The sequence below is a fragment of the Poecile atricapillus genome, chromosome 1 (genome assembly GCF_030490865.1).
Source record: "Poecile atricapillus isolate bPoeAtr1 chromosome 1, bPoeAtr1.hap1, whole genome shotgun sequence".
Classification (NCBI taxonomy): Eukaryota; Metazoa; Chordata; class Aves; order Passeriformes; family Paridae; genus Poecile; species Poecile atricapillus.
The window spans coordinates 30034856-30053496 of NC_081249.1; the positions used below are offsets into that span (position 1 = coordinate 30034856).

General features: G+C 45.0%; 1 protein-coding gene across 10 annotated transcripts in view; it reads right to left on the reverse strand.

The window, feature by feature from the left end:
• Positions 1–18054, reverse strand: part of MAP4K4 (mitogen-activated protein kinase kinase kinase kinase 4) — a 164358-nt gene extending 146304 nt beyond the window's left edge. For all 10 annotated transcript variants that reach the window (XM_058834909.1, XM_058834855.1, XM_058834900.1 and 7 more), the window contains exons 1-2: positions 17917–18054; positions 17486–17551 (exon numbers count right to left, since the gene is read on the reverse strand). In XM_058834909.1, coding sequence (XP_058690892.1) covers positions 17486–17551; positions 17917–17973 — 123 coding nt within the window. In that variant the 5' untranslated portion in view covers positions 17974–18054. The remainder of the gene's footprint in view (positions 1–17485; positions 17552–17916) is intronic.
• Positions 18055–18641: the final 587 nt, after the last annotated feature.

Sequence of the window (18641 nt, forward strand, 5' to 3'; positions counted from 1 at the left end):
AGAGTCACAGCAAAGGAGTGAATGGCTCCCTAGGGGAGAGCATCTCTCCTGCGCGTGGAGAGGATCACCGCAAACACATCTGGGGAAGAGAAGCACAACCAGCAAGGAAAACTCTCACTGAGCTCCAGGCTCCAAAGGCAGTAACTCCACATTTAAAGCTTCCCCCATCAAATGCTATTATCATCTAGACAAATTAAATGGACCATTTCTTAAGGCCATGATGCCCACACAGTCTCAGGGGGACAATTGCACAGGCTAACCCACAGAGCCAGAGATGGGATGTGGTGGCGGTCCACGTGGCAGCTTCAAGCCAAGCTGATGAAGGCAGACCCACAGAGACAACCTGCTCTCCTCCCTCGATTCCCCCACTTCCTCTTTAACAGTTGTCTAGCACCTATTGTCTTGTACACTCCTTACACTTAGAGGACCAAGAAACAAAAGTTCTTATATATTACATGTCCTACAGTGAACTGCACTGAGCATCTAAACGTCACAATACATTTTGAAAAGGCTGAAGTGTTGCAATAGAGAAGTCAAAGCAGGAGGTCAGGGCTGACGGTGCTCTCCTGGATGGCAGTGCTGGTAATTTACATTGCAGGAGAAAATTTTAGAAAAGGTTGTTATAAATTTGTTGTAACAAAATTTAAACCAGTTTTTCTTCTCTCATGTTTCTGATAGAATGTCTTTTTACCTGTCACTCCCAATCTCAAAATAAGTATCAGCTAAACTACAGTTTATCCAGCTCAATGCTGCATTTTCCTCTTATGAATAAAATTAACAGCCACCTCCAGTTTAAAAAGAGATTTCTTAAACTAACAGCTGCATCAGAACCAGCACTGAAATGCCTTGAGAGTTTCTGCTTAAACCCACACTTTGAAAAGCCATGATGGAGTTCATTTTCATAAATCTGAAGAGAGAAGAAAGTGAAATGCTTGGCTAAAATTTGTTCTGCGTAAGTGCAAGAAAGGTACCCTCTGGAAATGCTTTTTGCAGGATCATAGAAAGAAAGAGTATGAAGCCATTCTCTTTGTTAAAGAGCAAACTTTTCAGAGTTTTCAAAGATTTTCAGAGGCTGTGTTTTAGACTTAAAGGGGTAGTTCAGAGATAAGACGGCACTTCAATTTTGTTTTTTACAGTAAGTTTCCCAGATCTCTATAATACACATGTCCTAAATATGTATCGACACACTGGTTGAAGTCTTTGCTTTGTTTCTACTCTGCACCCACACTTGCATGGAGTAACAAAACAAAAATTCTAGCAAAGTCCACTTGATAACTTAGTAGAAGGCTTTATTTTAGCAATGACTGGAAGCACAGCAGAATAGAATCAGCTACTGGCTAGCCTAGAGGTGGGCTGCTCTTGCATTAAACCAAGGTCAGAATATGATAGCAAGCCTTGTAGTCAAGGAGAGGAGCCTCCACCAGAAGGATGAGCTGAGACCCATACTTGAACTGGCACCAATCACAAGTGGCTGCAACTCCTTTTTGAACAAATTTGAAGCAGACTTCACAATGTTTTGCCATTGCAGGCAGAGAGCACAGGCTGGGGTTTGACCCTACACTCCTGGGGCATGATGGTGGTGCCTGTCCTGGGAGCACTGCACCATCACATCTCTGCCATGCTTGGTGCCCTTTTGTCCTTCCCACACCAAAAGCCAGCTGTGCCCCATTTCTTCCCTCCTCCCCACCAAGACAGAAACAAAGGGTGGCAGTCTCTAATGGCTCGAGACCGAGATCTGGGGCTTGGTTTATTACATGCTTAACAGAGCACTGAATTACTGCTGGTTATTGCCTAGTTTAACTGCTTTCCTTAAAAGAGAAACATGAGCAAACAAGCATGTGTCATGAAAAAGCCCCTATTCAGACAGGAGCTGACAAGAGAAAAAGGATCCAGGGATTATGACTGTTTACTACTAGTCTTGCATTCAGGCACCAGCTGAAGTCACAGCAAATGCAAAGAAATCCCCACCTTGTCCATCACTTCCTTAGGGGGCTTGTCTAGCCCTGGATTTACCTCCCGAGGTTAGCACACTCTAAGTACCCGAGGCTTTAAACCACACCAATTTAGCATGTGTCAAGGACAGCGTGCCTTGTCTAGACAAAGACTTTCAATGCACTTTAGTGAGCATATCCAAGTCTCACATCTTCAATCCCAGTGGAGACAGAAGCCCTGAGAGACAGCAGAGAACATCCCCCCTCAGAGCGAGCTCCTCGGACTGATGGGGAACACCCAAACATCAGAAAATGGTACCACCCTTTTTTCTCTGAAAAAACAGGGTAAAAAGAAGTACCCCACTGGAGGAGAAGAGAGATCTACAAGCAGGGGTAACCTGAAGCTTGGCCACACACCTCTCCCATGACCAATAATGAGGTGTTTTAACTGAGAAACTGAGGGAGGAGAAGAGCAAACAGGCTCTCTCGCTCCCATCTACCTAGTAATTTATTTTTTTCGTGCAACTTGTAAGGATTTCAGACTCATAACCTAAATCAAAACACAGCTGAAGTCAGCCCTGAGGTTGCAAATGTGTAGAGAACAGAATGAAATGGACAAAGCTTCATTTCTTCAGAAACCCAAGGCAAAAAGAGAAAATTTAAAAAAAAAAAAAAAAATCTAAAGAAGGTACAGAATGCATGTGGAGCAACACACTAATGTAAAAACAAATATACCTCATTCATCTTGGCAGAACTACAGCCAGTATACCAGAGGTCCTATGGATTTAACCATATCCTTTCTATTTTAGACAAATAAATAAATAAATAAATTTTAAAAGCCTCAGACAAGCCTGGAGGAATGAATGCAAAAGATGATGGGTACAGTTTAGATGAAGGGAGACTAGCAGGAGCAATTCACCCACATCAGGTGAGTATGAAAGAAGACAGCAAGGACAAAACAAACCATAAAAAGGGAGAGAAACCTGCCACTGCTAAGAAAAAGGGCAAAATAGCAAAATTACAAAATTCATTATACAAAAAAAGATTAAAGAATAAGTCAAAGAAGTTAAGGACCTGAGGCACTTCCGAAAAGTGTTTTTTCTAGAAAGAATACTTTTTTCTCTGAAGTCTGACAAGTGAACACTGTCTCAAACCAAAAATGTGCCAGCCTTTACCCACACAGCTCAAACCACAAGCTCCACTGACACTCAGGCTGACACTCAGTTTAGTTCCTTTGACTTCAGCAGACGGGGTCTGGTCCTGGAGAGTCAATGTACTTCCAGCTTTACCAAAAAAATCTAAGCTAAACCAATATACACCTCAATTCTGCACAGGGATTGCTTCTATCATGCTCTTATTCTACCACATTTCTTCGTTTCTGAAATGGCATTTACATCCCTTAAATTATTAGCATAAAGGTGGTTTCATAGTCTATTAAGGTTTGCATTCCCACTGACCTAAGACAGCAAAGATGTTCAAAACATTTCCCTCAAAACATTCAAATCCCATATTTGTTGAAGAGAAGTTTGGCTCGGGTGCTCACAAGACTTTCTGCTGTCACGCAGAACCGTTCCCAAAGCGAGGTGGTTTTGCTGACGGCTGTGATTCAGACGCAAGTCCCTAGTCATTTCAGCGTGTTGTTTTTATCATCTTTCAAAGCTGTCCATAGTCACTATTAAAAGAAACCCACAAAATCCAGCACAGCAGGGGCAAATTCAATTTCTGCCTTGCAAAGAAACTCAGAACTGAGCATCTTTGGAACAACTCTGTCCAAATATTGGGAAGAACAGCACCTCAAGGTCAGGTTATAAACACATCTCTCAGGGAAACACTCTGTACTGTTGCTGGGTGCACAGTCTGACCAGGAGAAAAAGGAATGGCCTATGAAGATGGACAAGCTATTAAAATTTAATTAGGTGAAATGTTTCCTGAAATAAATCTAGTCTTCCACTCTTGGTTATTATCATAACACATACAGTAACTGTCACTCAATTAATGGAGCTTTAAACCAAGAGCTCTTGCAAGAAAAACACAACCCAAACTTTTCGGCTAACCTTGACAAAATGACAGTTTTTGGTAAATTTCAGCAACACAAGTGGCTTTGCGATATTCCCCATTTATTGGGCACCTCTCACTCCCACAAATGAGCTCCATCTCCAAGCAGAGGAGGTGAGAAGAGGCACTGCCAAGTCAGCAGCATCCACCATCACCAACAAAGCTCCACAAGCAGTCAAGGCTCAGCAGACAAAACCACCATCCCAGAGGTACTGTACCGCCCACACCCTCCGCAGTGGGTTTTCATCTACGTGTGCCATTTCACAACAGCCAACAGCTGAGACAATGGCACCCACAAAAAGACTTCTTAAAGAAGAAAGAAGAGGATTTGGGTTCTTCCCTTAAGAAGAATCTCTTCCTAAGCATAGGAATGCTACAGGGTGAGCAGATTTTAGCAGTAACAAAACACTTTAGTACGCAAGTCTAATGGCTTTGTTTCCAAATTCACAGGGATCTACAAACTACTTTGATGCCATCTTTATAGATGTGAAATGCTATTCACATTTCTTTTTTCCCATCTTCTCCTATCTGAGTTACAGAGAAAGATTAAAATCCACATTATGGTGCTACTGGGTCAAGAGATTCTCCAGCAACCTCAGTTATCTCCAAGACCTAGTGCTTTCAGCACAGTTCTGAATCATATAAGCCAGCAGGATCTCTCTCCCTGCAGGAATAAAGCAATCAGATACTACCCAAGGTGTTCCATCTGTCTGCCTAACCTTCCCTTCCCTTCTCATTTCTGCAACAGGAAATCCTTCTGATGGAGAGCACAAAATAAAACCCTCCCTTTTCCCAGTGCAACCATAGCATATGTATACAAAACATGCTTTCTTACAACACCAGCATGCACTGACTACATACTCTGCTAGCAAAGAGCTTAGAGGTGCAGAGCAGCAGCAGATGAGGACACTCCAAAGCCAGCCCTGATCACAGCAAAGATCTGTGAACAAAATGGCACTGTCAGTGACAGTGGTTTCCTCGCCCATTTCTCTCATCCTTTCCCAAAGCCCAGCACAAGCACTGCCACAACACTTGGTCCATGGGGAGGCACCTCCAACTTCAGCAATTAGCCCAAAAGAAGTCTTCTCAATAACGGATATATCTTTACTCCTGAAGAAGAAACTAAAGCACTCTTCCATTACCTCAGAGGAAACCTAAGGAAAGGTAGCATTACTCAGAACTGATTTAGCGCCTCAAGCTATTCAGAAGACCATAAAGCCACTGACAGACAAGACAAGCAACTCATTCACAAAGGGTCTTTGATCTTAAATACAAATAAAATTAGGTCAGTATTAAAGATTTTCATTCTTTGCCATATAAGATTGCGAAAAGGCTAAGAAAAGCTTTTCCCATTCTTTCTTTTAACACTCAAGTTATTTAGCAAGTAACATTTCTTTCACATGACTTGAAACATTTTCTCCACATTCACTTGTCATCGCCCCAGAACTTAACTCTTGGTGAAAATGCACAGAGGGAGCTGCACAGAGTGTTCTCCCTAGTCCCCAAGGACAAGTCAGATCAGAGAATTTCAGTGTATTCCACACAGGGGAAAAGAAGAGCAAAGTACACCTTTCACAACACTCAGATTAAAAGAAAAAAAAAAAAAAATTATCTATACTTTTCATTTATTTGTTATTCAAAGCATTCCAGTGATTTTTAAGAGATGAAGATGAGAAAGCCTGTCACTATTAATAGGCTGACATTCTTTCTTCCCCCGCAAGACCACACCAGAAACACAGGCGAAGGCGACAAGTTAAGGGAGCCTGGAGTCATGCCAGCTCTGCCAAACCCCAACTCTGCAGCACAGGGACTACTCCAAACAGCCCCCAGGACAAGCTCTATTATCCCAGACTCCCCCATAGTTCTCAGTGATGCACCTTTTGTTCCTTCTCCTGCGACAGTACATCATTAACTTCATCTGCTGAAATGGCAGTTGACAGGATAATCTAAGGATATAGCATCACCTTGCATTTTCGATTTAACATGCTTAGCTGTGTTAGGGTACCTTTAAAATTTTATTTATTTGCTTTCTAAATCAACCAAGAGCTCTCATATGCAGCAGAAGGCCCCTGAAGCTATCACTGTAATGTGATATCTGCTCATAAATGTCAATATACCAATTTTAAAGGTATTAAAGCTGCTGTTTAGTCATGGTAAAATAACCGAATACCTTCCTCACCTCCGTTACAGACAGCAATACAGTTAAATGTGAGCAGTTCATTTCAGGCCTTTTTGCAAAAGACAGTTAAGCAGAAACCTCACCAACTGGAGGCCAGCACATAATTCCACCACAAATAAAAGTAAAACTAGCAGAGGTATCATGAGACTCGCTCTAGGAGGTCCACCCACCCAGTCACCCAAGGACATTTAGACCCCTTCTCTGGGCAGCTTCTAAGAGACCACACAGTCAGCATGCAAAGTCTTCCCTCTCTTTGGCCATGCCAACTGCTCCCAGCGAGTTCGAAGGCAAAATAAGGAATCTTTTGATTAAAGCACATAACTACTCTGCGTTCAGAGGTTTAGACTGTACCTCTGTCACATATTTCCTGGGTGGCTGGGAATAAATTATATCAGTTCCCCACTGTACTTCCCTCCCACCTCCTCGCTCTGAAGTAAAGCACAGTGGATAACTTGAGTATCAGAGAAGTACATGGGAGTTCCACTTCCTTCTGTGTTTATATGGGAGATTACCATGAAACTGAAAGTCCAGTTTAACAAACAGTGAGGAATCTGAAACTTAAGTACTTCAGGAATGTCGCTGTAGCTGCTGAAGGAATATCCAGGATATTGTCTCAACAAAAAACCAAGCATTAATTAGAGAAAACATACTTGGATTTATCAAATCCAAGTATGTTTACTCTAACTAACGCTTGGGGTTTTGTATGTATAATCTCAAACAGGTTGAGATTTAAACACAAGATTCACAACCAGACTAAATTTTACTAGCTGAGCTTACAGATAGGAAGAAGCAATACAACAACACAGGAGGGAAAAATAAATAAATTTTAAAAACCCCAAACAAATTTGATGGGAAAGGATACCTTACAGAGAAGCACACACTTGAAAAAAACTGTTTGAATGTCAGGCACTTAATTACAACCCTTATCAACATCATCAAAAAGCTAAAGTACCTCTGTAATTCTCACCTGACAAACAGTAACCTAGATTAAATGCGTTCTCTATAGATGTATTATCTATCTGAACAGGAAAGACCCCAGTGCTTCCTGCTGAAGCACAGAGAGGAGACACAAGGCACTGACTGCTTTTGCACACAGATAGATTTATTTCTGCAAAACTTCTGAGGGATTTGATTGAGAAAAACTGTCTCATATAAGTTCCCGTACTTCATATATAAGAGTGCAGAGAATCCTAACTGAGAGCAAGCACATTAACCTCTTGGTACATGCAAAAACAGGCCACTTACTTAGGAGTGGTTTTTTTGAGAAAATGTGTGTTTCCCTTCCATGATGGGCAAGTGGGATTTTACATGTCACTCACTTTCATATATTCACGTACAAAGCCATCTTCACTCCCACTATATATCCCACAAAGAACATGGACTGCAAGAGCTGCTACACGCATGGTACAGAGTGGGGTCAACCTGTCCAGTCTTAGACATTCAGAAAACATAAAAGTGAAACACTCATCAAAAGTTCCATTTTAACTAACAAAGACTCAGGTAAAGAGCAATTTATCTCATCCTATGGTAGTTATCTCCAGAGGCCATTCTCCTGTCCTATTTCTCTCCACTGAGACCAAGAGCACACAGCTCAGATCAGACATGAAAGGACAGTAAACAGCCCATCTACTTAAGCACCTTCAAAAGTACCATCCAAGCCCACTGCACAGAAACAAGCTGTAAATTACTGAGCATTTCTGTGTAAAAGCAGCTCTCACTACAAAATGCATTTTTCACCCATCAGTACTATCAGTTTTTTGGGAAGCACAAACAAGTTTAATTAGAGCTTCCAGTCAGCAAACACCTCATCATTATTTGAAAACTGCTGCACCAGTTCCCCCAAGAATTATTTTGATTATTGAAGTAGCTTATGGCAGTGGACTACAGCTAAGAGTTCACCAGCACTTTGATTTTCTTTCTGTACCCCTATCTTTAAGGGTTTATAACTCAGTTACAAGTGTTCCCTCTTGACAACACCCTTGTAAGATGGATATACCTGTGCTTCCTTTTAAGTTTTGTACTGATTTTCCTTTGGGCATCACAAAAAAAAAGAAAAATAATGAACCAAACTAACATTGGGGGGGGTCCCTGACTCTAAGTTACATAAGCCAAATCAGGGCATAGAATAAGATAACACATTTAGACCCATAGACCTTAAGCTTTTCTGCATTTGAAAACAAAACAACCAAATACCATTAGACAGCTAAAAGTTTAGTAAGCAAGTTTTGAGACAGGTTTATTTTGTTTTGAGCTTAGCATTTAAATTCGAATCATGAACTCTTGACCACTGTCATTCCCTACAGCTACTCTATCTCAATCCTAGAAAGAAGCTCTTGAAACTGCCACAGCTTCACTGAAATTGTTGTATTTTTAAGACTTCAAGTGATTTTTAACAGTGCCAGTCCCAGAGTGCATCAGCTTTGAGGTACACTAGCAAGAGTAAACTATAGCCTTGGCAGTCCCCAGGAAGTTAATAAAACAGATTTGATGCAACAGATTATTCTGAGCTGCTGCCATTCTTTTACCTACCTAAGTAACACTTTCCCATTTCACCTCTGTCCTCTGGTGAAGTTTCCAAGTGCAGGAACTATAGCAAACAAGTCCATACCATGGACTGGTACAACATGAGAAGATGGTAACCCAAGTATTTACACATAAACTGCGCAACTTGCAGAGCCCCAAAATATCCGGTGAAACTGAGGGGAACTCCATGGACAGACAAACTGAAGGGAAAAGCCATTTTGGGGCACAAGACATCACAGAGTGAGTAGTCAGAGAAGAAGCACAGGGGTGTCATGGATGGACGTGTGGACCTGGATTTCCACATGCAGAGTGCCACTAGAAAGAAAACCTGTGGAAGCAGGTACAGAGTGGAGCAGCCCCACACCTCCAAAGCTGCAAATCTATGGTGCCCAGAGGGATCTTTTAAGACTTTCTCAGTCAGGATGTTGTAAAGAGCACTAAGCAAATGGACCTTGCCAGCAGCCCCAGAGCCAGGGAGCTATTGGGCTGCTCAAGGCACACAGGGGCAGGAGAGGAAGCAGACAAACGTCCGTGGCACACCACCAACAGCCCCTGCAGCCACATCCTGACCGCAGCCCACGGCAGACCTTCTCCAGGGGTAGCACTACCTTGCTCCAGGAAGAGAGTGGCTGCAGTTCACATGGCTCCTTCAGCCACAGGTATAAAGCCATGAGTCACTGCAATCCCTGCACGGAGAACAACTGTTATCAGCGCGGCACAGGACAGCTCCAAAGGGAGGTGACAGAGACATACCAGATAAGCCCTACAGTACCAGTATAACTGCATCCATGTTAGGAGTTTTACCACGTTAGCTGTTTTATTGCTAGACAGGCCAATCAAGACACGTTGGCACTTGCACTGTCCTATTTGTACAGTGATAATGAAGGCCACAGTGCCAGAGCAACCCAGAGAGGTGTGGCTCTGGTGGGAAAGAAGCATTTTGCCAGGAGTGAGAAGCAATCTCCCCCAAAAGACATCCATTATTCTAGGACATGGTCACAACACAGCTAGGTGGGCTAAGGAAGGTCTCCTCAACCTGGGCTATGCTGAAATCAGCACAAAAAACCTGCATCAATGAACATTCCCCTGGTGTGCATAAACCCAATGCCCAGCTGATTAATGAGCTGCCATGGCTAAAAGTTAATCTCTTTCATAATATGTGTATTTTTAATATAAATTATATGTGTTAATATGTTTCTGCTAACAACTAAAGTGTCCCTTAGTTTTTCTTATATTAAGCACTTCCCTGACTCCACACTATCATTTCTTCCCCACAACTATGAACAGTCCTCTAATTCATTCTCTACATTTAAGCCATATTCTCCTTCTTCATGTTCCAATTTCCTCTGTAAATTCACCTTCAGTAGTAGTAGCTTCTCTCTGAACTGTCCTGCTGTCTCTTCCTAACTCCAAATCTTCCCATAGATTTCCTCCATTTGCAACTATGATGCAAGGTCAAGCAGAAGGCCATAGAAGAATATTTAGGATATGTCAACACCCTTCATGCCCACACAACTGAGCTGCACAGGGCCTTAGAGATAGGACTTAGTTGGAACAATTTATAAGTAAGGTGGAGAGAAGCCTGCTCCAGCCATACCTCTTTCTGATCCTTATGTACCTCAAAAGTGCAAATCCTCTGAACGGGTGAACATCTCCACTCCTCAGCCTCTCTGATTTCACCCTTCTTTAGTGGTGCTTTTCACAGATTTCCCAATCAGCAGCAAATTAAAACCAACACCACAGGTCACATTGTAATTATTCATTACACTCAGAACAGCAGATTTCACTGTGCTGCGGGACAGCAAAGCTGGGAGAGCAGGGGAGTGCTTTGCCAGCAGTACTATCAAGTCTCCAGTCAGTATTTGCTCCTCTTCCAAAAAGCTGCCCTGTCCTTTTTCTGACACTGAAATAGGTAGCACACCGTACCTATTTCTACTACAGGGCCCCATGGCCACCTCGGAGGAGATACATCAAGCCTTGCTCAGGACATGACAGGGGACCAGGAACGAGGATTAGGTGGAGGTATCACACTGGAGCTTCACAACAGCGTATTGGCCATTCAGCAGTACTCCACAGCTTGTAATTACTGGCATATTTTCTGTGCCTCTGTGAAAGTGTTTCCAACGCATCCAAGGCAGAAAATTCACTTTGGAAATAATATTGAGATGCAGTGTCAAAAATCTCCAAGCCTTCTACAATCAAAGCTGTCTCAAGGTTCCCAAGAAGTATGCACAATTGTGGGCTTTTTACTCCTCCTTCCCATAGTTGTCTGATTTTAGAGCCAACAGTATCTTTTCTTGAGCCTGTGCTAAACTGAGAAATAATCAGGGACCCATAATGTTACAAACAAAGTATTTGATAACAGAACTCTTGTGCAAAGCTATGAGATCCCCTCCCAAATCCACCCCTCGTTCAAGCAAGTTGAATTCTTTCCACCACTTTCTGTGGGCTGAGACCTAAAATAACGATGCAGATAAGGATCTTTCTGTAACTTTGACTACAGTCAAGCTCACATTGTGCAAGTCAATGCTATTGAGCTTAAATATCAACATCATCCAAAGCCTGGTGGAGCCAAAGTGTACAGTCAGAAACATAAAATGGAAAAAACAGAAATGCCACTTTCCTCCACAGAAAACAGATCTCAGGAGGGTAGGTATACAACAGGCTAAAATCGTTCCTGCAACAGCAAGTACCACTTGAAAAGATGACTAGAACATAATGTGTGTATACAATCACATGTTAGACCACATGAGAAAAGTTAGCTAGCATTCAAGTCAAAAAATTTATACTAAAAAATGTATATGCTGAAGGCAAGGAAATGCAAAGGGTGAGCACCTCTTATAATGCTGTACTGCCTTTGGGGACGTTCCTCTACATCATTCCCTTGGGTGGGAGGTGCAGACCTGCCATCACCACAGAGACCAAAAGAAGGATTTATGCACACTGTCAAGCCAAGGCTCTGGTGCTTGGAAGTTGACAAGTCACCAAACTACATGACATTGCTAGGAGAGAATAAAAATTAAATAAGGAGTGGAAGGTGTACATTCCTGGTTTTCTTCTTTCTTCACTATCCCAAAATTACTAAAAACCCCTATTCCAGGCCTTACAAATAAAGCTCACCTTCCTCATGCCTGGTGAAAGAAGAGACGTTGATGGAGAAAACCATCCACCCATACAAGCCCAGGGAAACGACCCCACCATTGTCAAGAGGAAGAGAGCCCACACATGCAAAAAGCAAGGAGAGAGTACCAGATGATTTCAACAGAAATTTTATCTACACCAGTTGAAATATCTTCCTATAGAAAGCTGAAAAAAAAATTTTCAGAGTCAGCACAAAACTCTGGGCTGGATCTTGTTACATCCATCACCTCGAAGCCCTGCACACACCCAAATCCCATAGTGCTGGGTCCTCTTCTAATTAGTTCAGAATAAGAAGTCCCTGTCCCAGGAGTCTGCAAAACCCCCACATTTTGCAAACAGACAGATGGGACTGGGGGAGGAAGAACAAGAGGGACATGTGGTTACCCACAACTGGCACACTGCTTTCTTTTCTCTTTTTCCTTTTTTTTTTTTTTAATAAAAATAAATATCAGTAATCCCCACTGGCCACCTGCCTAGCTTTTGTGTATTTAATTAAGAAGGATTTGGGTGATGGAGAACTGGTCAAAAGTTCAGCCAGTTTAGGGGAGGACAGGAGAGTAAATATCTAGCTGAAGGACCCAAAAAAATGCCAATATTCCGGCCACTGCCTGGTCCTTCACGATTTCTAAAACAGCAAGGTCTCCCTTTGCAACACAATCTAAAAAAAATCAGAGGAGTAAGGGAAGAAGTGCAATTCATACTTAAGAGAGCTGGTCTGGACCAGTTCCTGAAAGACAGTGACCTCACTGATCCCCAGTACAGTTTGTCTTTATAGTGATAAGACTGGAATTGTATTCATGTTTAACAAAATCATTTGAATCCACAATGATGTCCCTTTAGCAGGGAAAGAAACAAAGGAGGGGGGAGAGAGAGAGAGAGAGAGAGGAAAAAACACACTTAACTGAGTTACTACAGAACACCAAGAACTGTCCTATCTTCCTACCCAACATAGTCACCTTGTAAGACAGAAAGTCCATTAAGACAAAAAATAGGGTATCCTTAGCGTGGGAAAACATTTAGCCAAGTTTTAATTTACTTTCAAATCAGCATTTAAACGATCACATCTTACATCACTTCCTTTTACGAGCCAGCAGTTAGACAATACACATCATTTACATGCAGTTTTGGAAGGCTGCAACATAGATCAACAAAAGAAGCCTTCACTATGAATTAACTATTACAAGGCTCTTAGAAAGTCACTCCAGCCTGCACTGAGGGCAATTAGGAGTATCACCCCTAATTCTCATCTTCCTGGTGCATTCCTCTTATGCCTCAGAACTCCCATAAATACATCCTTCCACCCAAGTCATTGCTGCCACAAGAGAATTACATGTCTGTGAGATGTAACAGTGCATTCACAATGGTTAAAGTGTTAGATGTCTTTAAAAACTACACACACAACAAAAGAGAAAGTGACTGAGCAAGTTAACATAATTCAGTCTCAATAGCAAAATTACGAAGTTTTATGCCTCTATGAATGATCAGATGATAGAGATTTTAAAATTTCAAAAGTATTAACCAACTGCCTTTAGGTCACAGGTAAATTTTGCATTTAAAAAGAAAAAAACAAAACAAAAAACCAAAAACCATAAGGGAAGCAAACTCCCGGTTCAAAACTTGTATTGAGAGAAATTCCAGGAGTGTTCCCATTTGGTGCAAGCCAAACTTCATATTGAGCTTACTGCTGGATGTGAAAAACTAAAATCTAACCGCAGCAATGCTAAAAATGCTTCTCGCACTACTTGCAAAAGATCAAAAAAAGCCCTTTAGGCAGCCGATCACTCGGTGAGCTGGCTACAAGTCCCAGTTAGGCGGCAGCGGGAGCGGGCTAACTCAGGAGGGATGGAGAAGGGCAGCACACCCGTGCGCCATCCCGGCCCAGCACAAGCCAGCGGCGGGCCCGGGGAGCAGCAGCCCGGCCCGGGGAGCAGCAGCCCGGCCCGGGGAGCAGCAGCCCGGCCCGGGGAGCAGCAGCCCGGCCCGGGGAGCAGCAGCCCGGCTAACCCCCTCGGCCCGTGCCGGTGCCGCCGCCCTGCCCGGCGGGGCCCAGCGGCGCTGGCAGCGGGCGGGGGGCGGCCGGGGCTCCCCGCCCGCCGCGGGCACGGGCGCGGCCCGGGCCGGCCCGCACACGCCGCTCGGCTCTCGCCAGCTGATACCGACCTACACAAGGGAAATTTCTCCCTCCCAACTCCAGCACTGTCCTAGGACTCCTTAAAAGTGTCAGAACGACCCACCCAGGGGGTTCTGCGGCCGGTCCTTCCCGCCTCGGCTCGGAGGGAAGTCTGCCGGCCGTACTTGGCAGCGTTTAACCCTTTGCTTTCTCTCTAATCTAAGTGGTGCGACTTCCACGCCACCGTTCTCGGGTTTCGAACCAACTACGAAAGGGAAAACAACTCGTTCCCCAGGATTTCCGAGCAGCAGTAGAGAAGCTATGCTTGGCCCCAGGACGAATGAGCCAATGCCCAATGCCCCCTCCCCTGTACTGGGCAAAGGCTTCCCCAAACACCCCTTTCTTTTACCCACTCAGGGCTGGGAACCTCGTCCCCCCCGCCCCAATCCATTAATTCACCACTTCGTAACAAGCTGCTCTTAACACAAAAGGCTTCTTCACACAGGAGAGGTGTAAGCAAGGCTATGAAGATGAAAATAATATAAACTCTACGGAATTTATAATCGTAGAATCACAGAACTGTCTGGGTTGGAAGAGGTCTCAAAAATCATCTAGTTCCAACCCCTTTGTCATAGGCAGAGACACTTTCCCCTAGACCAGGCTGCACAAAGCCTCATCCAAAACCCAGCCTTGGAACACCTGCAGGGATAGGGCATCCACGAGCTCTCTGGGCAACTTGTTCCTTTGCCTCACCACCCTCACAGTAAAGGATTTTTTCCCAGTACCTAATCTAAACCTACTCTCAGTTTAAAGCTATTACCCCAATTCAAATACAGCAAACTAAAACTTAAGATTTTTTACCACCTCATCAGTGAGGTCCCAGGCCCACAATAACACTCCACCTAAGCCAAACCCATTTAATGCATAAAATGCGGGAGTAACTCCACTTGCATTTAGGTGCCAAACATCCAAGGGCTGCCCTCACATTTCATACATGTATAAACATCTATACACCTACATATAGCTAAATAAATAGCTAAGGTACAACTAGCTACAGAAATATCGCTAGCCAGATAGATGTGCTATTTCCAGCTAGCTCAGCTAAGGCAAAGAGGAGAATAAACGGGACTATTTTCTGCTTTCCAACAGGTTGGCGCAGTCCCCTTCGCACCGCTGCCGGAAAGCTGAGTCCCCAGGCAGGCGAGCGACCTTCGGCATCATCGGCGGGTGTATGAGCTAGACAAAGAGATAACGTCATGGCCTCTCGGCTCCCTCCGTGTCCTCCCCGCAGTGGCAGGTAGCCAGCCAATCCCGCTCCCGGGTGACATCATCGCTGATGCCTGTACACGAATGTGCAACTACATCAAACTACATCTCGGAGCTCGGCTCCTCAAAAGCGACCTACACGCCACCCCCCCCACAGTCCCCCGGGGATGACAGACCGCTTAGAAGGGAAATAAAACCATCCAGGAAGAGGGATTTCAAGAAGTGGTTGCTGGGTAGGAGGAAAGCGGAAGGCAGCAAGCAAACACAGCGTAAACACGTTTTTCCCTCGATTATGCAGTTCCTATGAAAGCCCTCAAAACAGTCTCATCTTTGGGTTCCCCGGAGCATTTTTCCTAGCAAAAAAAGTGGCCAAGAAAAGTTAAATACTACTGCAACAACTCCTATTTTTAATTATTTTTTTCTACATAACTTCATTAGTTTAAAAAGAAAGATGCTTATCGCAGCAAGGAAGTTTTTTGGTTTGCTATTATTTGTTTACATATAGCCCTGTTAGGTGTCCACATTATCAGTGTATATACACCAGTGTGGGCAAATGCCTAAAAGCAGTGCCAACCCAAACTTAAACACCTCTCAATCCATTACTGTCTAGCAGGCTCTGTAGCAAGAAAGGAGACTGCCTGTTGCTCCCCGTTATCACAGTGACAGCGATGCCCTTACACATCAGGTGTTCGTCCAACTCTTTCAAGACAATAAATGCATGTGCTCAGTTTCATTTCCAATGCTAACTATCCTGAGAGAGCTCTACCTTACTTAAAGAAAATTATATTTAAAATTTCTATTGTCAAGACTCTTAAACTCGAGAACTTTGCTCATTAACTCAAAAGCATTAACAAGTACGCTGAGAAACAATGCACTAAATTGCAATAATTAACAGGAGAGTTTCAAGTCACACATTCACACTCTAATATATATATATATATATTTTAATAAAGGCTCAGGTGATGCAAGTTCTGGGAGCAAATGATTACAGAAAAAAAATGGTGCCCTTTCAAATGGCAGAAAAAATTCAAATGGTCGAGGTTGTGTCAAAGTGCAGCTTTTTACTTATCTTCCCTATCTCCTGTGGCCTTCTGAGCCACATTCTTTTTTCCAACTTTATACCAACAGCAGCAGCCTAGCTATTCCAGCTCAAGGCTTAAAAAGCAACTAATACACTGCGCAGGCAGACTAATTCTCCATCAGGAAGGCTGAGGTTCACGCCCTCAAAACAAACTGACATGTGTTTCATTTGCAGAAGAGGCACCAAAGCACTTTATTTAGTTACTGGAGCTGCAAGCAGCAGTATCTTGCCATCAGGGAAACTCACCAATTACACTCCCTTGTTTATAAGCATTAAGAAAAAAAAACCAACAGCAACAACAAAAAAGCAACCAAAAAACCAAACAAGCAGCTAAGCATCTTCATCTCTCTCCTCTCTCCAAATGCATCTTGCATTTCTATAGTTTAAGGCTAGAGCCTTCAATCTTTAGCCAAGTATTAAGTCTGTGCGAATAATTAGTCATCCTGGTAGCTAGCACTCGCTGCAAAGTCATGCAAGCTCAAGATCTGTTTGTTCCACTGACTGCACACTAAAGGGAAAAAAAGAAAAAAAGAAAAAAGTAGGCTAGTTTCACACCCACATGGGCACTCTCTGATTTCTATTTTTTAAAGTCATACACTTGTCAAACAGGTTATTCTGGGAATTCTGATTTTCACAAAATAAGCTTCTCTGCTTCGGTCACTTATTATTGTCACTCTGCACCCCTCATCTCTGCACTGCCCATCAGATGCACTCACCCCCAACTCCATAGCTTCAACACTCTGAAGGTTTTCCAACAAGGAAACCGGGTGACAATTTTAATTAAGGCCAATGTCTTTGTCTAAAGTCACTGCAGCAGCAGCAACTTCCATAAGGATTTCCAGCAGCAAAGCTGAATAAGCCTGTGGACGTGTTTGTATAACCCAGCCAGACTCTGACAGCGTCCACTTGGTTTGGTCATTTCTCTGGAAGGACCACAGAGAAGAATAAGGACAATGAAGGCGTATTTCATCATTACAGGATGGGTACTTGGGAGCGTAATTTGTACCCATCCGAAAAAGCAGAAGCCAAGAGGCTGACAAACTTGACAAGGCCAGCAACAATGACAAGGGCAACACTTCTACCACCCCTCACTGTTCCGGCCGCCAGTGCGGGTGGCTCGCCTTCAGCCGTGCGCTCAGGCACCGGGTACCCTCTGGAAAATCGGCAACAATAAAAGGAGAAGAAATTCTGACACGAACCTTGTAGACTTGCCCGTACGTGCCATTGCCAACCACTTCCACCAGTTCAAAAATCCCAGCGGGGTCCTAGGGGGAGGAAGGGGCAGAGGGGGAGGGGGAGGAAAGGGGAGAAGAGAAGCGGGGTTACATTTTTGTTCAGGCGATGGCTGCTGGCATAGCCCAGCCAGCGAACCCGGCTGCTGGCGGCGTGCAGCTGTTGCGCCCTGTTTTTCCACGCACATGCCAATACATGCAAACAAAGGAAAAGCAGCCCAGGGCCGCGGTCCCCCCGCCCGCCCCCGCGGGAGGGCTCCCCGCATGTGGCCGTGGCCCCCCGCGCCCCGGCACCGGCCCCGGGCCCGGCCGCTCCCACCCCACCGGCCCCGCAGCCCCGGCAAAGGGCGCGCCGGCCCCGGGGGGCCCCCGCCCCGGCCCCCGGCACCGGCACTCACCCGCAGGGAGGAAAGGTCGATATCCACCAGACTTTTTGCAGGAGAATCGTTCGCCATTTTCCCGTTTCTTATTATTTTTTTTTTCCTTTAAATTTTTTTTTCTTCTCTGTTAAATAATAGCGAGGCCGCTCCCCCCTCCCTGGAGCAGCTGTGAATTGCGCGGAGCTCCGCTCTTCTCCTCCCTTCCGCCCTTCCCTTCTTCACTCCAGCCCCGCCGGGTTGAAACTCTTCAGCATTGGGAGGGGTTGGCGGGGGGGATGATGGATAGATAGATGGATGGTGGGAGGAGGAGGAGGGGGGAAAGGGAGGTGAAGGAAGGGAAGGAGGAAGGAGTGCTGCGTTTTGTTCCTCCGTCCGTCTCCCCGCGCTGCAGTGCGGGGCTGGATCCCCCCGAGGATCCCGGCCGGTCGGTCGGTGGGTGAGCGGGTGAGTCGGCGAGTGCCCGCGCGTCCCCGGCGGCAGCGGGCTCACACCATGTCGCGGCGGCGGCGGCAGGAGCGGCGCCGATGCCGGCAGCCTCTGGCAGCCTCACGATGCGCCCCGCACCCGGGCATGGCACGGCACGGCTCGGCCCGGCCGGCGGCGCTCACGCCGGGAGCCGGCAGTGGCAGCCACGGCCCCGCTCTCGCATGGAGGGGCGGCTCACGCCCAGCGCCGCGGCGGAGCCCCCGCCGCCTCCGAGCCCTTCCCGCGGCGCTGCCCTCGCATCAAACGGCGCCGGGCAC